Genomic DNA, 22,500 nt, shown 5'->3' with positions numbered 1-22,500 from the left:
TTTTTTGCAAATACAATGTATTTAAAAGAAGAAAACTTTCGCGGGAATCGCGGTGAAAATGAGTTAACAAATTTGCATACGTGCGTTGAAATGTGATGCGCGAGGAGACAGGAATTTTATTTCTCTGACAAATGATTTTGTCATTGTAGTGTAAGATGAAATTTATTTGGGAAGCCAAGAATATTTCTTTAACTTCCTGGTTAATCCAATTTATTGCAACGACTTGCTAGTACGAAGATTGTTTACATGAAACTCACCCTTTTTGCGAATTTTGAGTGCCTTTTCTCTAACTCAAAAACATTCAGATAGTAACAAACTTCATCTTTACTTAACCTTTTCTTCTGCTTTTGTGCTTGTCAGCATTGTGATCTGCGATAATTCGCAAGTCTGTCTTTGGATCTCATAGATGTTTAAAATTTTCAATTGCATGGCCACTCAACCTCTCGATTGTGTAAATAGTTCACCCTGAAGTAAAAATTTAATACATGAAATTATCCCGACACGTTAATTTCGCGATTTTGAGGTTCGCCAAGAGAAAATTAGGGGACAGAGAGGGAGGCAAAAGGCGTTGGCCGGGATATGTTATGTCCACGAAAGTTATTTTTAGACGAGCGGAAGTCTTTGTTCTAGCGGAAGTCTGTCTTCTGAGACGTCTGCATGCAGTCTTGCCTCGCTCTCAGGTTCTTAGTGAAAAGAGAAAATGATGGCGCACGTGGAAGGCTGATGAATATATATTTTCTTTCAAACATCGGACCGAGGTTGGCCTGCATGCGGACGTCTCCGAAGACTTCCGCTCGTCTAAAAATAACTTTCGTGGACATGACATATCCCAAGGGCTGGACCGGGAGCCTCCTTCTCTGTCCCCTCATTTTCTCTTGGGTTCGCATATTTCGGAACACCTTAATTTTGCGACTTTGCGAAAATTTTGCATTTTGACTCACTTTAATTTCGCGTTTTTGAGTGAGACACACTCAAGGAGCCAGTAAATGGACAGTTTGAGGCTTGTACAAAAGAAATGCTACCTGGAGTAAAGACGGAAAGCAGTAGTGATGAAGAGGACCAGAACATTACCACAGAATAGCTCAAAATGACTGTTGTAAACGTGTGTAATAAAGTCGCTGTTTTAGTTATTGACATGATGTGAGTCACGTAATTTTCGCGTCATGTTATTTTCGCGACATTTAATTTTCGCGTCACTTAAATTTCGCGATCTTTTTTAAATCGCGAAATTCGCGAAATTAACGTTTCGTGTAATAAGGTAGATACGTTTCTCAGGAACCCCACAAAGAAGGCGTCCTGACCTGACAGATGAAATCTAAATATTCAGTTAAATATCACAACAAAACTAAAAAACCAACGACGGATATTTCTTGGCTAAAAGGTACGTTGTTTTACTCTGAAAACGACAAACGATTAACATTCTTTCCCGTAGTTCATTCAGTTGACACAAGGTGATCACGTGCACCTTTATGGTTGCCTAGCACGTGATCAATTTCTTCCTTTTGACAAAACATGACCTTTCCGTTTATTCATAAAAGTCAGAGACTGCAGAAATTTTCGTGTTTTTAAGATCGATTGTCATTAATCTTTCGATGAGAATTCGATTCAGAGTTATACATAAAACTATGTTATTTTTTCTTCATCTGTCTTTTGGCTTGTCTTTTTCTGGTGCAAACGCAAAGCCAAACAATGTTTTCACCTGGCATCATATTAGACTAACAAGAACAGGAATTATGAAGCGGAAACAACACCTTCAGTCCTTTCTTAGTGTGTGCAATAAACGTTTGTCAAAGCAATTTGCAGCTAGTTTTTTGCAGACTATTTATTTAAAGAAGAAACGAGTGAATTGTACTCATGAGCGTGTTTTGTTATCTTTAAATTGAATTTATTACCACAGCGTAAAAAACTTAAAGACCTCAAAATGGGACAGGACATTACAAAATAATTAAACGTTTGAACGTGTGAGCCAAAGGGCCTCTGCTGGCGCGACATGTGGGTGACCCCTCAAATGGTCTTTAGGACGCCCCACTGGAACACTGCAGTTCAATACCACCCAATTCAGTGCCTTCTTTCTTTGTGTAACGCGTACCACGGGCAACCCAGTGTAAGCTCTTTGGAGCTTATATTTTTCAGTGTGACCTGTGTGATGCAGGTTATGTCGGTAAAACGTGCCGACACCTTCACCAACGAATTGAGGAACACAAAGGATCGGTAGTCGGAAACCATCTCAGAAAGCAACATGATTTGGAACCGGACGACATCGCTTAAAGTTTTAGAATTTTAAGGAAATTTCACAACAGATTTGATTGTCTTATTTTCGAAATGTTTTTTATCAAAGACCTAAAACCAACGCTGGACAATCAATCTGATTCCATCCGTGCTAAATTATTTGTTTAGATCAGGTTATAAAAGCTTATTGTTGTTTGTTCTTCTAATTAATTTATGTCCCCCATTTTTTAAAAATATTTTATCACTTATGTTACATACTTTACTGCCTTTTTAGTGATCATGGTATTTTTAAACTATTTTTAATTGTGACAAACATATTTATGCTAATTTACTTCTACATTTTAACTCGCACTTGAAAATGACCTCCGGAAGGTCGAAACGTCGTAACTTTTTATCGTTAGTTTTTATCATAAAATCGATTTCCAAGAATTTACTAATCAACATTCTAGAAAAGTCTGGAATTGCATGACAGAAAAACTAAAAATAATTCTGACCCTCACAACAACATGTACACAGTATTTGTTATTTGTGTTGAAATAGATATTAATATTTGGGAGTTACTTGAATCGCCCATTCAAAGGAACATGGTGTAGCAACAACATAATTGCAAATTTGAAATACCTTGAAAATGGTAAAAGTCATTCATTACTGTGGTAGTGATAATAACAATGGATTTTCAATTCAAAGTGATGTGATGTACATGTATCAACAAAGTGAAAACTAACCTTGAAAAAAAAAACAGGAATTAAATTGTACAGCAGGATTTTTTTCACTTTGTTGATACCGTCTCATGTACTTTGAATTGTGTCTAATCCGCAAGTTCTCTCTGCTCAGCCAGATATTTATTTGTCCTAGTGTCAAGTGCATGAAATTGATTCGAGATATAAAAATCCTGCTTACAATTGACTAGGACACGTTAAATAACTGAGCCAAGGGTGCTGAGGCGAAGCCTTGTCTGAGGCGACACAAGAAAAAATCGTCTATAGTTTTCAAAGATGTGGATTGTCCTTGTTTCGCTGAATGTTCACTATGACCAGCCTGAATGTCGTCTCTTGCAGAGGACAAATATCGCATGTTTTCTCCACTGGCCCCAGCCTTAAAAATTCATACAAAGCCCTCATCGTTTTCAAATTAGTAAATCCTGTGTAAAAGGTAATAAGGGAAGCAAAACAATCGCCACTCGAGTTCCCTGAATTTTTCCTCCAGGTCAGGGATTTTCTCCTTCAACAGGGAAACCTGTGAGTGAATGCGAGAGCGATTTGAACCATTTCTCAATTTCGTGGTTGTCGACGGTTATCATACTTGGGATTTTATTGTAACCATTGACCACCACGAAATTGAGAAATGGCTCAAATCGCGTCGGATCTGAAAAATAACCGCACAGGAAGGAAGCTATCCACGATGGCAATAAGGTTAGGCTTTTTAATTGAGATTTTTTTCATATAATTATCTTCTTAAGCTTTTTATCGGGATTCTCATACAAATCCTTATATTTTTGTCGGCCATGCTTACACTGAGCTTGGGGCGCCTGTGGATCGTTCACCATTTGATCGCGTCCACTTTATGTATTCCTCCACTCCGCAAAGCGCATTTTTAAAAAAATATAACTAATGAACCTTGAAAAACATCAACTGTTAAACTACTATTTAAAATCAATGCCTTGTGCTTACCGTTTTACAAGCAAAGGTTTTGTCTCAAGTCCTTTAAAGGGAAAGTACGGCCTAGAAAAAGTTTCTCTGAATCGAAAGTTCTTTACCTGCATTGTCATACTTGACCACTCATTTGGGCTCAATATGTTTAAATAGCCAACAATAACGCTTCATAAGGCTATGACCTAGCAATAGTCAAGGATTTCTCTGGATGACTAGATGTACTTGACGTAAACAAGGAAACACAGGCGAGGAGAGCGATGCTTCGTAGGCTTGAATATTAATCCAGGCTTGAATATTATTGGCTCCACCATCAGAACAGATTTACCTCGAGGTCGTATAAAACCACGATGCAGGAGTTTACGAAGCGAAAGAGAGCTTTGCAGTGCTATCCCGCGCTCATTGCTGTGAAGTAAACGCCTATCAGTAACAGATAACTTAGATGGAAAGTTGATAGGTCAGTGCCAAAAAGCTTGACCCTTTTACTCCACATATTCAGTGTATTCTGTTTTATTCCCAAATAAGAAAGCCATATACAATCTATTTCAAAATGAATATCACAAATTACTCTTTCTATTATAATGATTATTATTTTGAAATCTTATTTAGTGAGATTAATTAAGGAGGAAACTCATTTCTTGCCAGGAATGCATTTACTGTATCAGTAATATGGGTGGCGAATAGTACTTCCAAAATACTTTTCATCCAATCTCGAAATCTCGACAGCCTTTACGAAGAGTCTCGAAGTTTCCTTTATCGCAAACAAGGGTCTCGGCGTCTCCGCAAGTCTCGGATTTTACCATTCGTCACCCCTCGTAATCACTAGGAATTAACAGTTGACACTGCAGCTGCTCCCGCTGTTAAGTACATTTGTACGCATCTTGTTTCAGCCCCAGCTTTACAAAGGGACCAGCGGGGAGAGAACAAATCAGCACTGCATATGAAAAGGGTGTTTCCTAATTTGGTGTGCCAGTCGAAACAGAAACTAAAAGAAAATGCAAGGTCAATTACAGCAATGTGGCCACCGATTTTTAGAATGTAACATACTGGAAGGGATAAAGTTTGTTAATCTTGAATAACGCAATGAACGAACGACCACCGGGTGTGCACGGTTAATGTCAATGCTTTATTTAGACGTTCTTGATCTGGATTACACAATCGCAGATGTCCCGAGCCACATTTTTACACGTTGTTGCGATAATTTATGCGTTTCCCGACAAATTTCGTGCTTGCACAATGTTCGTCAATCTTGTTTTAGCAGGAAACACAATTTCTAGCCAGGAATGCATTTATTGTGTCAATACTTAATTATTATCCACTGTTCAGTTAAAAGGATGAATGATCGGGGAGCTGACAGTTAAGCATTTTAGTTTGCACTTTATTTTAACTAAAAAATATTATGTTTTTCCATTTGTTAATTATTTCTTTAAAGAACTACCACCTTTTGACCTCTTTTTACTTTTTCATCAATACTTATTTCGTGCGTGCCTAATTTTAGCAATTCGATTTTTTTCCTCAGGCACACTCTTTTTTTTTTAATAAGAATATATTTTATAAGAATATGAAGGCTGAAATTTGCGAAATTTTAAGAATATTTTAAGAATAAAGCCGAGGCTGAGATTTTGAAAAGGATAGCTACAATTTTGTGTGTTGAAACATCTGTAAATACAATACAATTTTATGTTTTCAACTTAACCGTATAAAATTATTCCTTTCTCTGAACGGCGAAACTAGCCAACAAAACGAAAAAAAACCTGCACCAGCGATAGCAAAATGTTCAACGCTAATGACAGAACGATACATGTAACACATATGTACAGTATTCAGTATGACAAATTCTTTCTTTAACGAAACGCGATGGATCACGAGTAACGCGATACAGATCTAGATACCAAACACTTGTAATTGATACCCAATAAATTCTAAAACGGAAATGTCATAAGAGTATTTTCGGCCTAAAATCGGCAGAAAAATAAGAATATTCAGCCTGGGCCGCAAAAAACAACATTCGTATAAAAAAAAAGAGTGTATACAAACTGAATATGTAAGTAATCCTATATTCGTCAGCTATTTTTAGATACGCATGGACTAATCAAGATGCAAGATAATGCCCCTTGAACCCCCACCTCCCCAAGAGCATCCTGTGTAACTGCGTCAACTGACCTGCCACTGCCTATTCTAAATTAACACTCAATACGTAATCAGCATTTTTGTGTAAAGCGACCATCGAAAGTCGATCTTTGTGTGTTTAAGGCGTGACGCTTATCTTGTCCTTACCACTGAACTGCATGAGTCAAAGCTAAGCGGAGTTGCGATGGTTAAAATTCCCCAAAATCCCCATTTGACCCAAACCAAGGCGATGCTGGAAAACTGGCGAAAATGACCATTGCGTAAGAAAAATCGTTGAGCGTTGTGTGACGTGTGGCTTGGATACCAACTGTGCTTAAACCGATTAAAATCTCGTATATCACGTCACAAAAAACTACAACCGAAGAATATAACTGCAATATTGCATGTCCACGTTCCAAGTTCAGAAATATCGTACGTGGTTCTGAAGGGAGTCACAACATACGGAGCGGTAAGTTGACGAGTAAATTGCACTCGACACGTTGCACATCATATCACTCGGTTTGAGTCAGTGTCAGCTTTGAAATGTACGGCATACAAATTTCAGCATTTTGTACTTCGAATAACCTATGATTTTAGGGAGGCTTAGAATTGGATGTGTGCGTGCGCTGAGTCAATTTTGGTTTGCAAGTTAACTCCTTGTTTAGGCGTTTGGCTGATCAATCGTACTTTCCCTGCACCGTTGAAGTGAAGAAAAGGGCAGCGAACAATTGGTAGTGATTTGATCAGAGTGTGGCTAGAAAGGGGCACGAAAGACGGAAAAGGTCGAAGGCTTTCTTCACTGTGTTTTCGATTAACAGCGATTTCTTAATCTACCCTTCTCCACTCAGTCTTCAGGTGGATTCTGGTGTTTTCTAAGAGACCTTTGATCAGATTTTTAAATTTCGTAATCTTTGTGACCTGGGAGTCTTGTCAGGCAAAAACGCAGTCCTACCACCGAACAAAAGAGAGAGTGTTTTATCTCATATATAAGACTGCAGTCGCGTTTCTTTAGACTGTGAAGCGGTAAAAAGAATAGTGCTTATGATAATCTGATATCGTTCCTACTCTGTTCAAAGATATCAGTCAAGGCCTTTGATTCTATTTGAGACGGTACTTTGACAAATGAAAAAGTTGCAGTTATTCTACTCTATAGATAACAATAAAATTTTGCAGCAAAGGCTCTCAATATATAATACAAAAAGAATTTTTCGCAGTTATTCAAATGTCATTAACGGCGAAATAGTAACTCAATAACAAAATGCAGAGGGAAAATATGTCGCAGTTATTGAAATTTCAGTAACGGCGAAGTAGCCAAACGTAATAATAGGGAAGAGGGAATATTTCGCATTAACTATCTGTAGATAAATATAACTGTAAAATTTTCATTTATATATATACCCTCGTTCATGTGTCCACGCATTTAGCGGTACGAAATATTCCTTAGTTCAACAACGTCGGAATTTTACTAGGATTTGCAAGCTTTAATATAGCACTCTGGTTTCTGTCCGTTTGAAACAGGAAGTTTAAATAATACCGATAGAATTAGCCATCATTTGTTTATTTTTCGTTTAACGTTTGAGTTAGTACATCCGTCTCACACGCCTTGTTTCCGGGTTAATAAGTCTGAGGTTATTCGATCATTTCCGCAAGTTAGGACAATTTTTTAGAGAATCACACACAAAGATTAACAAAAATTCCTTGAGGCACCGTACCTCGTGCTTCGCGAACCGGATGTAGATAACGAATTTTAAACACCTTCTGTGTGGATGAAGAGGCCAAATAAAGAACTTGTCCCACCTAAATTTGGCTTAACACTACCCGAACATTAACAAAATAGAAAACTGGATAATTCGGACGATAAGGCTAATTTTCAAGAGAGAGCTAATCGATTGATATCGGTAAATAAAGTTTATTATTAAACATGAAACTCACTAGAGGAAAAATCCATCCCTTGACAAATCCCACGGCAGTACTTGTTTATTTAGTCTCAAAAAGCAAAAGGTTACACTGCAAAAGATGGGCATATTTTTTTAATCCAGTCCCCTTTTTAGCTTTCAGGAGCGCTAGTGGGCCTCGAATTCCCCGACTTAACGGACACCCAATGACTACCTGATGTGATCTATCTGGTTTACAGTCTCTTCAAAAAAGTTTCCGGATAAAAAGTTTCCTTTATTCAAAAACGCTAGGTTAGCTTCGCAATCAATGTTGTGCCAGAGGAAACTGTTCATGGCTTGAACTTTGCTGAATTCTTTCGTGACAGCGTGCCATCACTCTACAGCTGATACCTGATCTTGACAAATGTATTTCACCTTCGTTTTCGTTTCGCATTTAGTGGTTTCAGCGTCTTACAGGAAATAGATCGAGATGAAAGGATGCGAATAAAAACGAAAGGAAACATATCAACCAATGCATGTTTCCATGTTGACGCGAAGTTACTCGGGAAAATATGGACAGTCGAACCTTTGTGGAGTTCTGATTATTAGTTCGAGACTCGTGAGCGCTAGACTACAATCCTGGACAAATTGATATAATATGAACACACATAAGTCTAGACTGTTCACAGTCCCCTATTTTTCCGTTCGATCGTCGGGATCGAGCACAAACTTTCGCCATCTTTGTTTTTTTTAAAACAACGTTCCAGACGTTCGTGTTGTCAATTTTCATCAGCTTAGTCATTCGAGTCAGCATTGATTCACAGGAGAACTAGCGGGCAAGGATGCGAAGAGGTCAGTAAAGAAAGTAGTGTACAGAAGTGACCCAATGTAGGATTCTTGGTTCAGATGATAATTGCCTTTCTTTTCTGCTTGCACTGGAAATGTCGAAAATGTGGAATTGAATGTTGGAAATGTAGTGTATAGCATAGTCAGTTATTTGAACTATACTCTTGCTTTTTACAATTTGTTAATTAATTTTTCATGCTTACGGTGGACTAGCCGGAAAAAAATAAAAGTTCTCTTCGCTTCCTTGCGCACATATTTTCAAAAGAAATGTATATATTTGAAATGAGGGTTATAGACGAAAAATGTAGAGTTGATCCTCGAACTTATCCGGACAATTTCGGCAGTTGTCTCTAACAGACATCTGAAAAATACAGGTGGCTTCACTGATGGAATTTGAAACCATGACCTCAGTCTGCGAAGCCGGTACAATTAAATGTTCTGCCATGAGATATTATTATTATTATTAATATTAATATTATTATTATTATTATTATTATTATTATTATTATTATTATTATTATTATTATTATTATTATTATTATGGCAGTACATACACATCTGGATGCCCATCCTTCTCACTCAGGCTAGGCGTTGACCGTGGCTAGCCTAAGTCTTATTTACATGCCAAAATTACGTGAAATTGCTAATCTGATATAAAAGGGAAAAAGAAAAAAAGTCACATAAAATAAATAATCTAAATAAATAATAGTATTATAAAAAAACTACACTACATGATTCCTATAAGTAGCTCGCTGGCGGCTTGTGCGGGAGTTCTAAGCTAACTAAGAACCTTAAAGGTTCTGGCGATGTTCAGACCGGCGCTGAGGATAGCTTTCTGCGCCACTGCGTAGATATTATTATTATTATTATTATTATTATTATTATTATTATTATTATTATGATTATGATTATGATTATGATTATGATTATGATTATGATTATGATTATGATTATGATTATGATTATGATTATTATTATTATTATTATTATTATTATTATTATTATTATTATGGCAGTATATACACATCTGGAGGCCGATCCTACTCTCTCAGGCTAGGCGTTAACCGTGGCTAGCCAAACAAAGTCTGATTTACATGCTAAAAATACGTGAAATTGCTAATCTGATATAAAAGGGGAAAAAAAAGTCACATAAAATCAATAATCTAAATAAATAATACATTATAAAAAACTATATGAGTTCTATAAGTAGCTCGCTGGCGGCTTGTGCGGGAGTTCTAAGCTAACTAAGAACTTTAAAGGTTCTGGCGATGTTCAGACCGGCGCTGAGGACAGCTTTCTGCATCTGGCGGAGGACTTCTCTACCTCTCTTTACACCTCAATAACAATTCTCTAACACTCCTTCCAACGTTCTTAGAGTATCCCCCTAAGATATCTACAATTAAGTTGACTTGGCGTATCTCGAATCCAGGGTATTGCTGTTTAAGCTCCCAGCGTAGAGCAGCGTACTTTTGTGTCTTTTCCTGGTCTTTCTGGTGACGATTTTCTGTCCAAGGGCAGCTCATCTCAAGTAAAGTGTCGATCTTGCTTCCTTTGTCTACAAACCTTGCATCTACTCTGTTCGCTCTTACTTCCGTAATGTACGCGTATACAGGGACATCCCAGTAAGCTGTAACTTGGTTATTCTCGTACACTGGTTTTGGCTGTATTGGGGGGTACCAGGGAGGGGCCGTTTCTATTAGAAGATAGTCCTTAAGCAACTCAAAGAAAATTATCTTAAGTGCTGCATTGTGCCTCGCAAGGTACTTTGTCTGGGCAAGTGCATTACAACCCGCAAGCACATGCGCCAGGGACTCTTGAGCTTCCCCGCACATTCTACACGTGGCGTCTAGATCCTCCCGAGTCTTGGTCTTCCTGGAGTGGTACAGCTTGGTTGGTAATAGCTGCTCGTATAACTCGTTGATCCTTGCTATTGAGTGCGTTGGCGCCATCCTCCACTCCGCCAACCACGAGAAGCACTCTCTATCCAGATCTTCATCTTCCCATCCTGCCGTCACTAGCTTCCCCTGCCATCTCTGTTGTCGAATGTTCTCACAGCGTTTGTTAATCACAACTTCTTTGACCCACGGTCCAATCTTCTTCCCCTCTATACTCTCACCTTCGTCTGTTGACCCTGATGGTAGCGGGTACTGTAACTCTAATTTCATGCCCAGCTCCTCTGCATACGTTGTGCATCTCTGACCAAGGAACGCCTACCCTTCTTCTCCGCTTTCTCCTCAAACTGCCTTACGAAACCGATGGTTGGGTCTTTGTTTTGGTAAAGCCTCACCGCTGCCTTGATTTTCGAAGCCTTATACTCTTCCTCGACCGACGTCAATCCTCGCCCACCAGTTTGTCTTGCGAGGTATAGCAGATCAGTTGACGCTAGAGGGTGCTTTCCTCCGTTCTCTGTGATAACCTTCCGCGTATCTCTATCGATTCTCTGTAGCTCTGCAATAGGCCATACCTCAGTCCACATAAAGTATGTGATTACTGGTAGAGCGAATTTATTGGTCGCAACTACCTTAAAATAATCTGAAAGAGGGCTAGACAATATTACAGAGAGTCTACGGAGATACGTTCTTGCTGCATTTTCAAGGACTAGAGCATCTTCTTGCTTAGTGTTTTCCAGTACACCAAGGAATTTGTACTAGGAATCCTCCTCTAAGCTCTTCACCAGCTCGTGTTCTCCTACCAACATTCCAGTCGACTCTTGGAGTACTCCGCGTTTCACATGTGCAACAGCACATTTCTTCTCATTCCAATGTAGCCCGATATCTTCCATGACTCCTTTAACATCTCTCAACACTCTTTCCAACTTTCCTTCCGATGCAGCGTAAACTTTCAGGTCGTCAACATACAACAGTTTAGTGATCTTTGCATTCAGCGATTTAGACAGACGGCGGATAGCCTTCTGTCGCCCGCAACTTCCAGGCGATAGAATTTAGGCATTGAGTAAACAGTTTGGGACACAAGGCATTACCCTGGGGGAGACCTCGGCGAAAAGATATCCTCTCTGACACTTCCAAGCCCTCCTGGGTTCTAACAACTATCCTGGTGTTCCATTTATCACTGATTCTCGCTATCTCCCGATCCACTTAGGAAAGCGATGTAAGCTAAACATCTCCCTCAACCACCTATGGTCTACCGAATCGTAGGCCTTCCGGACATCAATCCACGCCATTCTTACATTTCGTCGCCCGCGGTGACTATCAAGACACACCATGCGGTCGATAAGTAAATTGTCTGTTGTCCCGCTGCAATTCTGCTTTGCCCCACGCTGCTCTCCCTCCATCAAATCGTTATCTACCAAATGGCTGTCTACAGGCTTCAATACGCATGACGTAAACCACTTATAAATGGTGTTAAGGCATGTGATAGGCCTCTGATTGGCGCTTGTAAACTCACCAGCGAAGACTTTCCCTCAGCAAACCATAGCGGAATCTCTCGGTCTTCCTGTGCTATAGCCTGAAATGCTGTCGCAATCCCATCATGGACAGAATCCACTCTCTTCCAACAATAGTTCACGATGCGGTCTGGGCCTGGGGCACTCTAGTTCCTCTTCTTCAATATCACTCTCTTAGCTTGCTCCGCGCATAGCTCAAAAGATCCCTCTGGTAGATCCGGTACATTCTCCCTCATTACACACCTGATCTCATCTAGCCACTCTGCTTCTATATTTCCGTCCCCTTCTGACTCCCAAAGAGCCTTCCAGAAACTCGACGCCTCATTCACATTCGTGAATAGTCTTTGAGTTGTTTCCTTATCCTGCTGCCCATGATCATAACTGGGTCTCTCACAGTCTCCTTGACTTTCTATTGTCTCTTTGAAATTCGTATATACTCTTCCAGGGTCTAGTTGGAACTGCCTATTCATCCTTCTGGCGTCTTCGTTCTTTTTCCTGCTCCAAAAACGCCTCTTTTCAGCTTTCTCAGCTTCGACTTCTCCTTCTCCATATAGGCAATCAAACTGGCCACTGAGAGAGTTTTACACTCTTTCAGGAGCGCAGCTCTGTTCTTTTTTCCTTTTCTCGTGATCTTCCTGTTGGACTTTATCCTCTCTAACTCAGCCTTCGCTTTCGACAGATTAGCTCTAATCTTACATGCTTGATCCTCAAACAGCTCTTTTGCTTTCGCACTAAACTCCGGTCTCCCCACCTTGTCTCTCTTTCCATCCTGTTTTTTCCAACCTTTTTGTACAAAGAGTGCTGCTACAACTGAATACACGATACAATTTATCACCCACAGGTAGCCAAATGGATTTTTTGATGGATCTGGCACATCACTGCGCTTGATTAGCTCACTGACAGCTGTGTTTACATCCTTACATCCACTCAACAAGGCCTTTGTTTTGATCTACTGTCAGAGGCGCGACCACTAAAGTAGCCTGAGGACGTAGTCAATAATCCGAGCGTTGGCTGTGCTAATTGGAGTAACTCGCTCGCACTTGCACTAATTGTCGCAATGGGACATCCCAAAGTGACTTGCTGGTTCGGTTATTATTATTATTATTATTATTATTATTATTATTATTATTATTATTATTATTATTATTATTATTATTATTATTAAAGCCTTACAGTTGGGAGCAGGCCAACTTGGAATTGATTGTGCTCATGTGTTCCCGTGAAAGGCCCAATGAATGAAACAAATGTATAATTTGAAGAGAAGGTTATAGACGAACTTGATAGAAATGATCCTCGCACTTATCTGGACCGGATGTAAGTTGTTTTTTAGACACCTGATGATGCCGGTGCAATGCTTTACCAACTGAGTTATGAAGCCATCCAGTTCAGTCAGTTGGGAGAGGTCAATTTGTTGGGTTCGTTTGTTCCTGTGAAGGACTCGACGACTCCCCCATTGAAACCAGCATGTAAAAATGAATTTATTTTGTCAAGATTACAATACGTAACAGTAACGGAGAGATGGCGAGGCTGCCCGCGCACGCGAAACCTATACACGCCAAATACACGCCATAACTGAGAAACACTCGTCAGCTGAATGAATCAAATTTCTATCAAAAATAGCGCGCGCAACACACCGGAAGTGAAATACGGCAAACCGGAAATAAAACCTGTGGAAAAAATTGTCTTTATCTCGAAATTTCCGTGACCTATATTGATTTTTGCATGCAAGTATCATTCATGATGGCACTTTAAATAAGAATGTTTCGGGGAAAGCTATCTAATACAATTTTCTGTAGACTATAAAACGCCCTTTTCCGATGTATCTTAATTTCTACAAGATCTCGTTGTCATACTCTCTAAAAAGTTAAAGAATTTAGGGAGATTTCCAACAAAGAAATAAAAACGGTAGGTCACCGACTTAGTCTTTCAGATAATTTTCAAAAACTGAAATTTAGAGGGCCCTTTTTGTGGACCTGGCGTGTTGCCGTGGTAACCGATATGTCGGCATAATTACCCAGCAATAGAGTTGCAAAGATATTCATAGTTTGCCTACACTATGAAATATCCTTCTTTGGTATCTTTCATCGTCTCAAACACAAACACTATTGCAACGAAAAACCCTTTCGAGCCTCCTTAAACCCGCACTTACAATATGAACTTTATATTCAAAACCATATCCGTATAGTTAACCATGATGTAATTAGGGGTTACCGTGATTACTGTTACCATGACAACACTATCGGCTTCATTCGCTTTTGACCCGCAAATATTTCAATTTCCGACAATGTTACCAGAGGCAGATATTCCCGCTTAAAAGTCAATACTACCTATCTCTTGAAGTTTCCTTAATGCCTTACAGTGAACATGTCTAAAAGGGACAAATGTCCCTTTTAGACATGACCTATGCATACCATGTACTGCATAAAGATGTATATTTTGTTGCTTTTTCTTTCTACTTGTTGATATCTTAATGGCTATTTTTTTTTAATCTTATGTATTCAAATTTGACATTTCTGTTCTATCACAACCCGCCTCGACTAGCCAATGCTATTTGAGGTAGTGACTATTTGTGTTCCCCTCCGTCACTTATTAATAACATTAAATTGAAATTTATGAATGAAGGGGTAGTTTCTAAAGAAACTGTGGTGCTGCGTCGGTGGGGAAGTAGTATACAAAAATTTGGTTTTATCAACGGAGTTGATAATGTAAATTGGCCACCGTACAGAGATTCTAAAAGCTGACGTTTCGAGCGTTAGCCCTTCGTCAGAGCGAATCGCTCTGACGAAGGGCACGCCGAACGTGCGAGCGTTAGCCCTTCGTCAGAGCGAATCGCTCTGACGAAGGGCTAACGCTCGAAACGTCAGCTTTTAGAATCTCTGTACGGTGGCCAATTTACATTATCAACTCCGTTGATAAAACCAAATTGGATTCGCTCTGACGAAGGGCTAACGCTTGAAACGTCAGGTTTTAGAATCTCTGTACGGTGGCCAATTTACATTATCAACTCCGTTGATAAAACCAAAATTAAATTGAAATTTAACCTTGCATCATATTGACCCGGCGTGTAAATGGTCTCCATGGCGATCACACAGTGAGTGCGCATAAAATGAATGTAAGTCCGGAAGGTATACCATAGGGCTTAACTGAAATTCTCTTGAATCAGTTGGGTCATTGTTGTTTGGAAAAAAGTAACCTGCGATCAGGCGTACTTTTCCTTAGACATAGTGGGAAAAGGTACGCCTGATACAATTTCTTAACGAGTCGTCTGCTCGTAGTCCAGAATCTGGACTTTACTCTGATTGGCCGAAAAACAATAGAGCTTTTGGAGCCTCGCTCCGATTGGTTACAGAATTGCAAATCATACTTCTTGTAAATCGGTTAACAGCTGATGAAATTATGGCCGCCAAGAAGGATTTCAACACGAGTGATGTTTAGGCTCTGTTTACAGCTGCTGTTGCTTCGACTTCAGATTTTTTTCAAAAGCCTTTAAAGGAAGAGCGGAGAGAATGCATCCGAAGAATGGTTTGAGTAAAAGAAGACATTACAGTTATACTTCCCACGGGATTTCGCAATAGTGTTATTAATACAGGCCCGATGATTCTAGAAGAAAATGCATCGTTCTTCTTCCACCAACTCGAAAACGTTTGTAGTTGTGGCAAGTCCTTTGGAATATATTCGGAAGCAACAAGTTGCGAATCCAAAAAAAACCGAATAGAACTTTGGGGCTGCCACATTCGGGGAATCAGCCGAGCTTGACAGAGAAATTCGACACTGTTTACGGAATCGCTGAACAATCTGAACACACTTCTAACAAAATGATAGCTGAGTAGCTGCTGCTGAAAAAGTAGAATTTCTCAAAGTCCATTTTCCTCATATCTATTTTTATAGCATCTTTTATTGGCATCTCAAATATTCGAGTTTAAATAAAGTTTATTGTACTGTTGATTGCGCCTGATGATGACATGAAGAATTCGGGATTTTTCTGCCATTTTATCTCGAAATTCTTTGTTCCTTGATGGTTTGAACAGAGAAACCGCACCAACTGTCAAGCAGGATTTGCAGAAATAGCTTTGATTGCAGAAATCAAAGCTATTTTGTTTTTGTCACGTCTTTACTTGAATCGCAGCGTGCAGGTAATTTCCGGTAAAATCTGATTGGCTCACATTTATAGCATGACACATGATAACATCACTCTTGACAGGTGGGCGGCAGACGACTCGTTAAGAAATTGTATCAGGCGTACTTTTTAGCGCCCTGTCTCAAGAAAAGTACGCTTCATCGCAGGTTAGGAAAAAAGGTGAGTTTTGTTCAAAGCACTGGCTTCGAGAGATGTCGCCTTTTAGAGATTTTGTTATCATTAACATTTTACTTCTAACAATAACAAATTCTAAGCCATTTAATTGGCTATCGTTTTTTATAACATAATTACGATAGTACGCGTACTCTCATTGGTCAATGGCTGTGTTTAGATGAGAGTATTGAAACACCGTTGTGATATCAAACGAATTTTGATTAGCTATGTGCTGTCAGACGCGCGTTTTGATTGGCTGGTAGGAAATATGAGCGTGTATCAAGAAATTCTTTTTCAATCAAGAAGTAAAAAAAAAGCATTTTCTTTCATTTGTGGAATTATCTTTGGGAGAATTCTCGACAGTTATGCAAACCCTCGACTGCGTCTTAGGTTTGCATAAGTGTCTCGAATTCTCCCAAGTCCCCTTCGTGTTTAGATGCTATGGAAAGACGGAAAACGTTCTCTATTGCTTAAGTGGCGAGTATTGGGCAAACAACGTTTCATGGATACTATTGTACTGTGCATAGTACATGGCAATAAAATCTTAGTCATGTTTTTGGCTTTGGGTCCTGTGTACAGGAAGAGAGTAGCCTCAGTGTTCCCCTTATGGTTTTTGTCTTTTTCAACCTACTCTAGACTCTTGAAGTGACATCAGTCTGGAATAGGCTGCCTGTTGTCTTGGGCTGCTTGTTTATACATCATTTTCGGCTCTCACTATCTCACAGATTCCGTATTTTAAAGTTATACAATCAATTCAAGCTTTCCCTTTCGTGGTATGATTTCAGAATGACTGCAGCGAATAATTAACGCGCCAACAATCACTGAAATATAGGTGTGGATTGCTTCCGTTGACGTCAAGAAGAATGAAGTGCATCGAATATTGATTTCGAAGGGTCAAGACAAAAATCAAGAGTTCTTATTCTTCTGATATCTGTTTATGATGATTTGCATTTACAATGTTTTTCTTTTTTTTATCCCAATGAATTAATCCGCTTTCATCGTTAATTGAGCGATTAAAATTGAAATATTAATTTATAGTACGGAGCAAAATCGGCGTATTTTCAATGGTGCATAACTTATATTAAATTCCTTCCTTTTAGATTTTATACTTGTCTTGTTCTCTTCTTCGACAGCTAAGAATTTGGACCTTGCTCGTAAAAATCAAAGAAATCACTTTGAACATATTAATTGTGAGTTACTTGTAATTGCTTGGTAGCGTTTTCTTTTGCCCTACAAGTTTCCACCTTCTGTACTGTTAACATATCATGCAATGAATATTGTTAAAGCGATGTGCAAAATTAGGGCCGTTTATAGGAGAGAAAATAAGCCGCGGCTTACATAAGACGCGAACACCCCGTATAAATGGTACAAAATCTACGTTCCTGGCCGGGGAGTTGACACTCGTATAAATAGTTCCTTTCGCGTATTATTTACGCCGCGGCCAGAGAAAGCCGCGGCTTATTTTCTCTCGTATAAACGGGCCTATTATTTGCGAACGGTAAAAAGCCTATATAGTTCTTGCCATCCAGATATTCGGCTACCAGTAAAAGCAATACCATACATTTCTGTATCTTTGTTGTATTGAGTTCTTCGGTGAGCATAAAATAATCTATTACAGTTCAGATTAGTATGACTCGTTTTACTGTTCGGTGTTCGGTCAGGAATCAAACTTACGGCCTTTTCGAGCAATCAAAGGACACTCGGGAACTTTTATATTTGTAACTAGTTTGGGATGCATGCATCGTAACTACTTCAGTATATATATTAAGTTGAGCATCTTTTCACCGGAGCAACGTAAGACTGCAGTTGAGGACGCAGAAATACCACTTCTGATGTCTATTGTTTTTTTCTATTTTCGTCTAGAGTAGAAAATGTGTCATCAGTATAAATCAGTTAGAGGATAGCACTTAATCACTTTTATAAGTTGTGAGTGAATTCGCAACATTCTCGTTTCCTTTATGTGACTTATTTCCTTGGTTTTTCAGCTGCGTCTCTAATCAACAAAAGATGAACAACAACACTAGTGTTATCCCAGACTACCATGGACAAAGCAGCGACCCCAACATTGAACCTCACATTGCCTTGCGAGTGTGCATGGGAATTATAGCTGTTGTTGCTTTCGTGAGCAATGCACTCCTTGTGGTGGTGTTTATTCACAACAGATCTCTGTTGCGAAGCTCTTATAATGTTCTTATCCTGAGCTTGGCAATCACCGATATGACCACAGGTAAGATAATTCATCTACTATTGTTACCTATGGACGACTATTTCATTGACATTTCAACATGGAAGACCGGTGCCGACTGTTACCTGAACCCAACTTAATGGTTTAGCTCATAAGGTTCTCCTGTAACGCAATGGTGATGTGGCCCGTACAAATTGCTTTCGGATTTTCCCTTGTATGCCTCGTCACTACAGACAAAACGCGCTATTCCCGGTTACGCGATTTTGTGGTACTCAACGGAGACGTTTTGTACTAAAACAAATCTTGTAACCAGGAGTGTAACAGAGAGAGGCATTTTGGGTTAACTATTTGGATAGCCTCGACTGCTGCAGTTTGGTATTTCAAAAGTGTAGGGTGATGGATTATCATGTCCGACTAGTTTCTGTTTACTTGCCCTAATCGCGAATTCGAACAATTTTCGAAGTTGTGCGCTTGAAATCAGCAAGCGTGACCGTTTGAATTGTACATCTGGTGATACTGCTGAGTTAGTTGGTTCTAAATATTGATCTGGTATTTTACCTATCGTTATCCTTTTCGTATTATTCAAATGAAAGCTTGAGAGCAGTTCAGTAATCATGCTGCTGTTTATCTTTAGTTGCTGTGAAAGTAGCCGTGATTCCAACTTTTGATTTCGTGGTTCATATCCTTCACAGAGAGCGTTCCCAAAAACTTGCGTGCGTGTTGGGGGTGTGGGACTGGGAAAAAATTGGGGGTCCTCCAAAACAATTAGGGGTAAAAAGGAAGGTGTTTGGAAAATATAAACATTCTTACGGGGTACCTTAAATCATGAAAAAATAAATTAATTGTCACTAGCCAATGTAGACACAATTTAACAAAATATAATTTTCGATAGTGTAAAATGGGGTTGACAGGCTTACATGACTCCCTTGTACGTGGTCTGGTTTCCTTTTCCTTTGTCATAATTTTGCTCTCTCGAGTACATAGTTGAATGCACGCCTCTTTTTGGCGGTTCCAGTATGATTTCATTAAGCAATAGTTTTTGTTATATTTTACTATAGATTTGGACCCTTATACTACTGTGTGATATTTTTTTTAAGAAAATAGTTGGTCTTGATGATAAATCATTAGTTTCTTGGTGTTGATTTTCTCTGTAGCAGTCCACGGTTTTCGTTTGAGGCCAGAGGGCGGACCTTTCGTCCGGTGATTCCCATCCCATGTCCAGTACTTTGATACCAATATTTGTTGAGGGGTTTCTTTTATTTATTATTATAATGTTTTTTTACTTGTTAAAAAGAATTTGAGAGAACTCCAGCCTTGCCTGGGAAAGTGGTTCTTGTGTTCCTGAAACACTGGAAACCTGTTAGGTTGTGCCACGTATCGGTGAGATAGCTCAAGAATCTTCCAAAACGCAGTTTTGAGAACCAGATAGCTAGGACCTTATTCAAAATCCTTCAAGATCAGGAGAGTTATCTAATGAACTAATTGATGCGATGTCCACAGTAAAGGGAAGCAGTGTGTAATTGTGTCATCATAATCCAGTGTTCCAAACCTAAATTTTGTTATTTGAATTTGTAATTGGTTGTCATTTTTAACGTAATGTAGTTTGTTTTTGTGGCAGTGCACTACACACTATGTCACCGAGTTGTAAGAGTGTATGAGCGTAAGAATGTAAGAATGTAATAGGCCCGCAGCCTGTCCACAACTCACGAACATAAACAGGTCTGTTGGAAGCATACTTGAGTTTCAACAAAATGAGCTCCAAAATTGGCAAGAATTTGTGACGCTGATGAATAATAAAGCAGCTGCTATTTCCAGAACGATGGAATTACCTGGTCTAGCCTCGTATAGGAGAGTACATTTTTGACTTTGTAGAAACAATGGTGAACCTCAAAAGTTGGGCGATTTTGATCGTTGTGTTGAATTTGCACATTGCTTGTCAATCTTTAAAACAGTTGAAAGAAAAAATACCAAACTAACAAAAACAAAAACCCAGTGTGTTGCCATCATTTTGACACAAATGTATCCTTTGTTTCGCGAGTAACCATGCAAGGTTAATTTGATCACGGCGCCCGCTGAATTCGATGTTATACTTTCGATTTTGCGATTTACTTGTGCAGCCAAAAGTACAATGGAAAAATTGGACGTAGCAAAAATCTCCCGAAATGCTTCTCGCTGATGGTAGCGTTTTATATTCTCGGTTCAAAATTTAAGTTGTTTCACATGAAAACTTGTTGCTGATGGCAAAATATTTTATCCTCGATCGACACTACCTGAAAACCTCTTCTGGTCTTCCTAAAATCTGTCTATCAAAATTTATTTACTTTTGCATCAATAGTTGTTTTGCATAAAGCAGGTTAACAAAATCTGTACCTTGCTTCGTTTGCATTTTTTAGCGTTAAAATAGAATTTTCGGTCCTATGTTTCTGACGGTGAGTCGTGTATTTTGAGGTCATCCATCCAAATACTAACCCCGCAGTACAGGGTTTGCTTTAGTGAACATTTTTCTTAGGAAGCTGTCCGACGCTCAGAGTACACGCTGAAACTTGTGGTGAAAAAGAAGTTGTAAGGGAACTTGAAAATGATGAACATGTCTGCCTCCAAGCCCATGTTTCTCGATTCCGTTTTATTTTCGTCAATCTTTCTGGGATTTAGTATTTTACTAGTAACCACATGTCTTCTCAGGGGGCTATTTACCAAAGACATCTAGCATTGCATTATCATGATATGCGGTACCCTAACAATATTGCGTACTATTAGAGCTACATAATTATTACGCAAAGATAACTTGAATCTCCTGGAAGACAAAACGCAGCTCAGTTGGTAATTATACAGCGCTGTGACTGCACTACCACACGTACGCAATTGCGTGCCTATTTTCTAGTGTTGTTATCCACCGTCCCCACACTACACGTCTCGGCTATTTGCATGTAGTGTGTGCATCTAAACCTATTTGTGGATTTATACAAACAATAAGCAATAAGTTTCTAAAGGCTTTGTTTGCCTGGCCTTCTATCTGCGTTTCTTAGGAGATCGCTATGCTCTTTGGAGGAGTATTTCTGTTTTTGCCTTAATTTGTTTCGCTCGTTCTTCTGACTTCTGTCTCATGTATTGGTTTGTGGCCATGAGGTAGGTTGGGGGTGACTTAAATTTTAGGGATACTAACAGAAGGTCCTTGAAATTGTTTAATTCAGCAAGTTTTTGTCAACGCTCCCTCATATTCGAACATCCATAAAAGGCACTGCTAAGCAGTACTATCCTGTGATGCTGTTTCTGATTTACTGAAAATCGTAAACACGACAGTTCAATCACGGATAACACTACTGAACTGTTGATTGTAGATTTGTGGCAAATACCACGGCGAATGAGCACGATATAATACGCTTATGGAAGCAAGTTTGAGCCTTGCACAAAAATCATAAAAGAGAGAAAACAAGTACTGCATTTTCGAGATCATTGATCATCCTCTAAAACGGGTAACAAATATATCTTTGAATGTTAAGGCTGAAACTGCGTCAGTCTGAAATTCAAACAATTCGACTTATTTTTGGGTGCTGTTTAGGTCACAGTTAATTTTGGTTTAAGTGCGATCTTCAAATATTTTTATAAACTATGTTTAAGGGCCGATTTAGGGCCGATTTACACGATACGATTTTGTCGCATGCGACAAGCTCACGTCAGGCCTACGACATGACTTTACGATTGTCGCAGCGTTTTAAAACATGTTTTAAAATGCTACGACATTTTTGCAGACGTACACAACAATCGTAAATCATGTCGTTGGCCTGTCGTAAGCCGTTGTCGCATGCGACAAAATCGTACCGTGTAAATCGGCCCTTACACGATACGATTTTGTCGCATGCGACAAGCATCACGACAGGCCTACGACATGACTTACGATTGTCGCAGCGTTTTAA

At 39.2% G+C, this 22,500-nt stretch overlaps 1 protein-coding gene across 5 annotated transcripts in view; it reads left to right on the top strand.

Annotated features, from left to right (window-relative positions):
* Nucleotides 1-6,146: 6,146 nt before the first annotated feature.
* LOC137972403 (rhodopsin, GQ-coupled-like) overlaps nucleotides 6,147-22,500 on the top strand; it is a 23,094-nt gene continuing 6,740 nt past the window's right edge. The window contains exons 1-2 of one of the 5 annotated variants that reach the window (XM_068819105.1): nucleotides 6,147-6,456; nucleotides 18,387-18,628. In XM_068819105.1, the coding sequence (XP_068675206.1) occupies nucleotides 18,409-18,628 (220 nt within the window). In that variant the 5' untranslated portion in view covers nucleotides 6,147-6,456; nucleotides 18,387-18,408. The other 4 variants (XM_068819110.1, XM_068819108.1, XM_068819109.1 and 1 more) reach the window with 4 other exon arrangements.

Source organism: Montipora foliosa, chromosome 10, assembly GCF_036669935.1.
Source record: "Montipora foliosa isolate CH-2021 chromosome 10, ASM3666993v2, whole genome shotgun sequence".
Taxonomy (NCBI): Eukaryota; Metazoa; Cnidaria; class Anthozoa; order Scleractinia; family Acroporidae; genus Montipora; species Montipora foliosa.
Note: the sequence above shows the minus strand (reverse complement) of the source record. Positions and strands in the feature narration are given on the sequence as shown.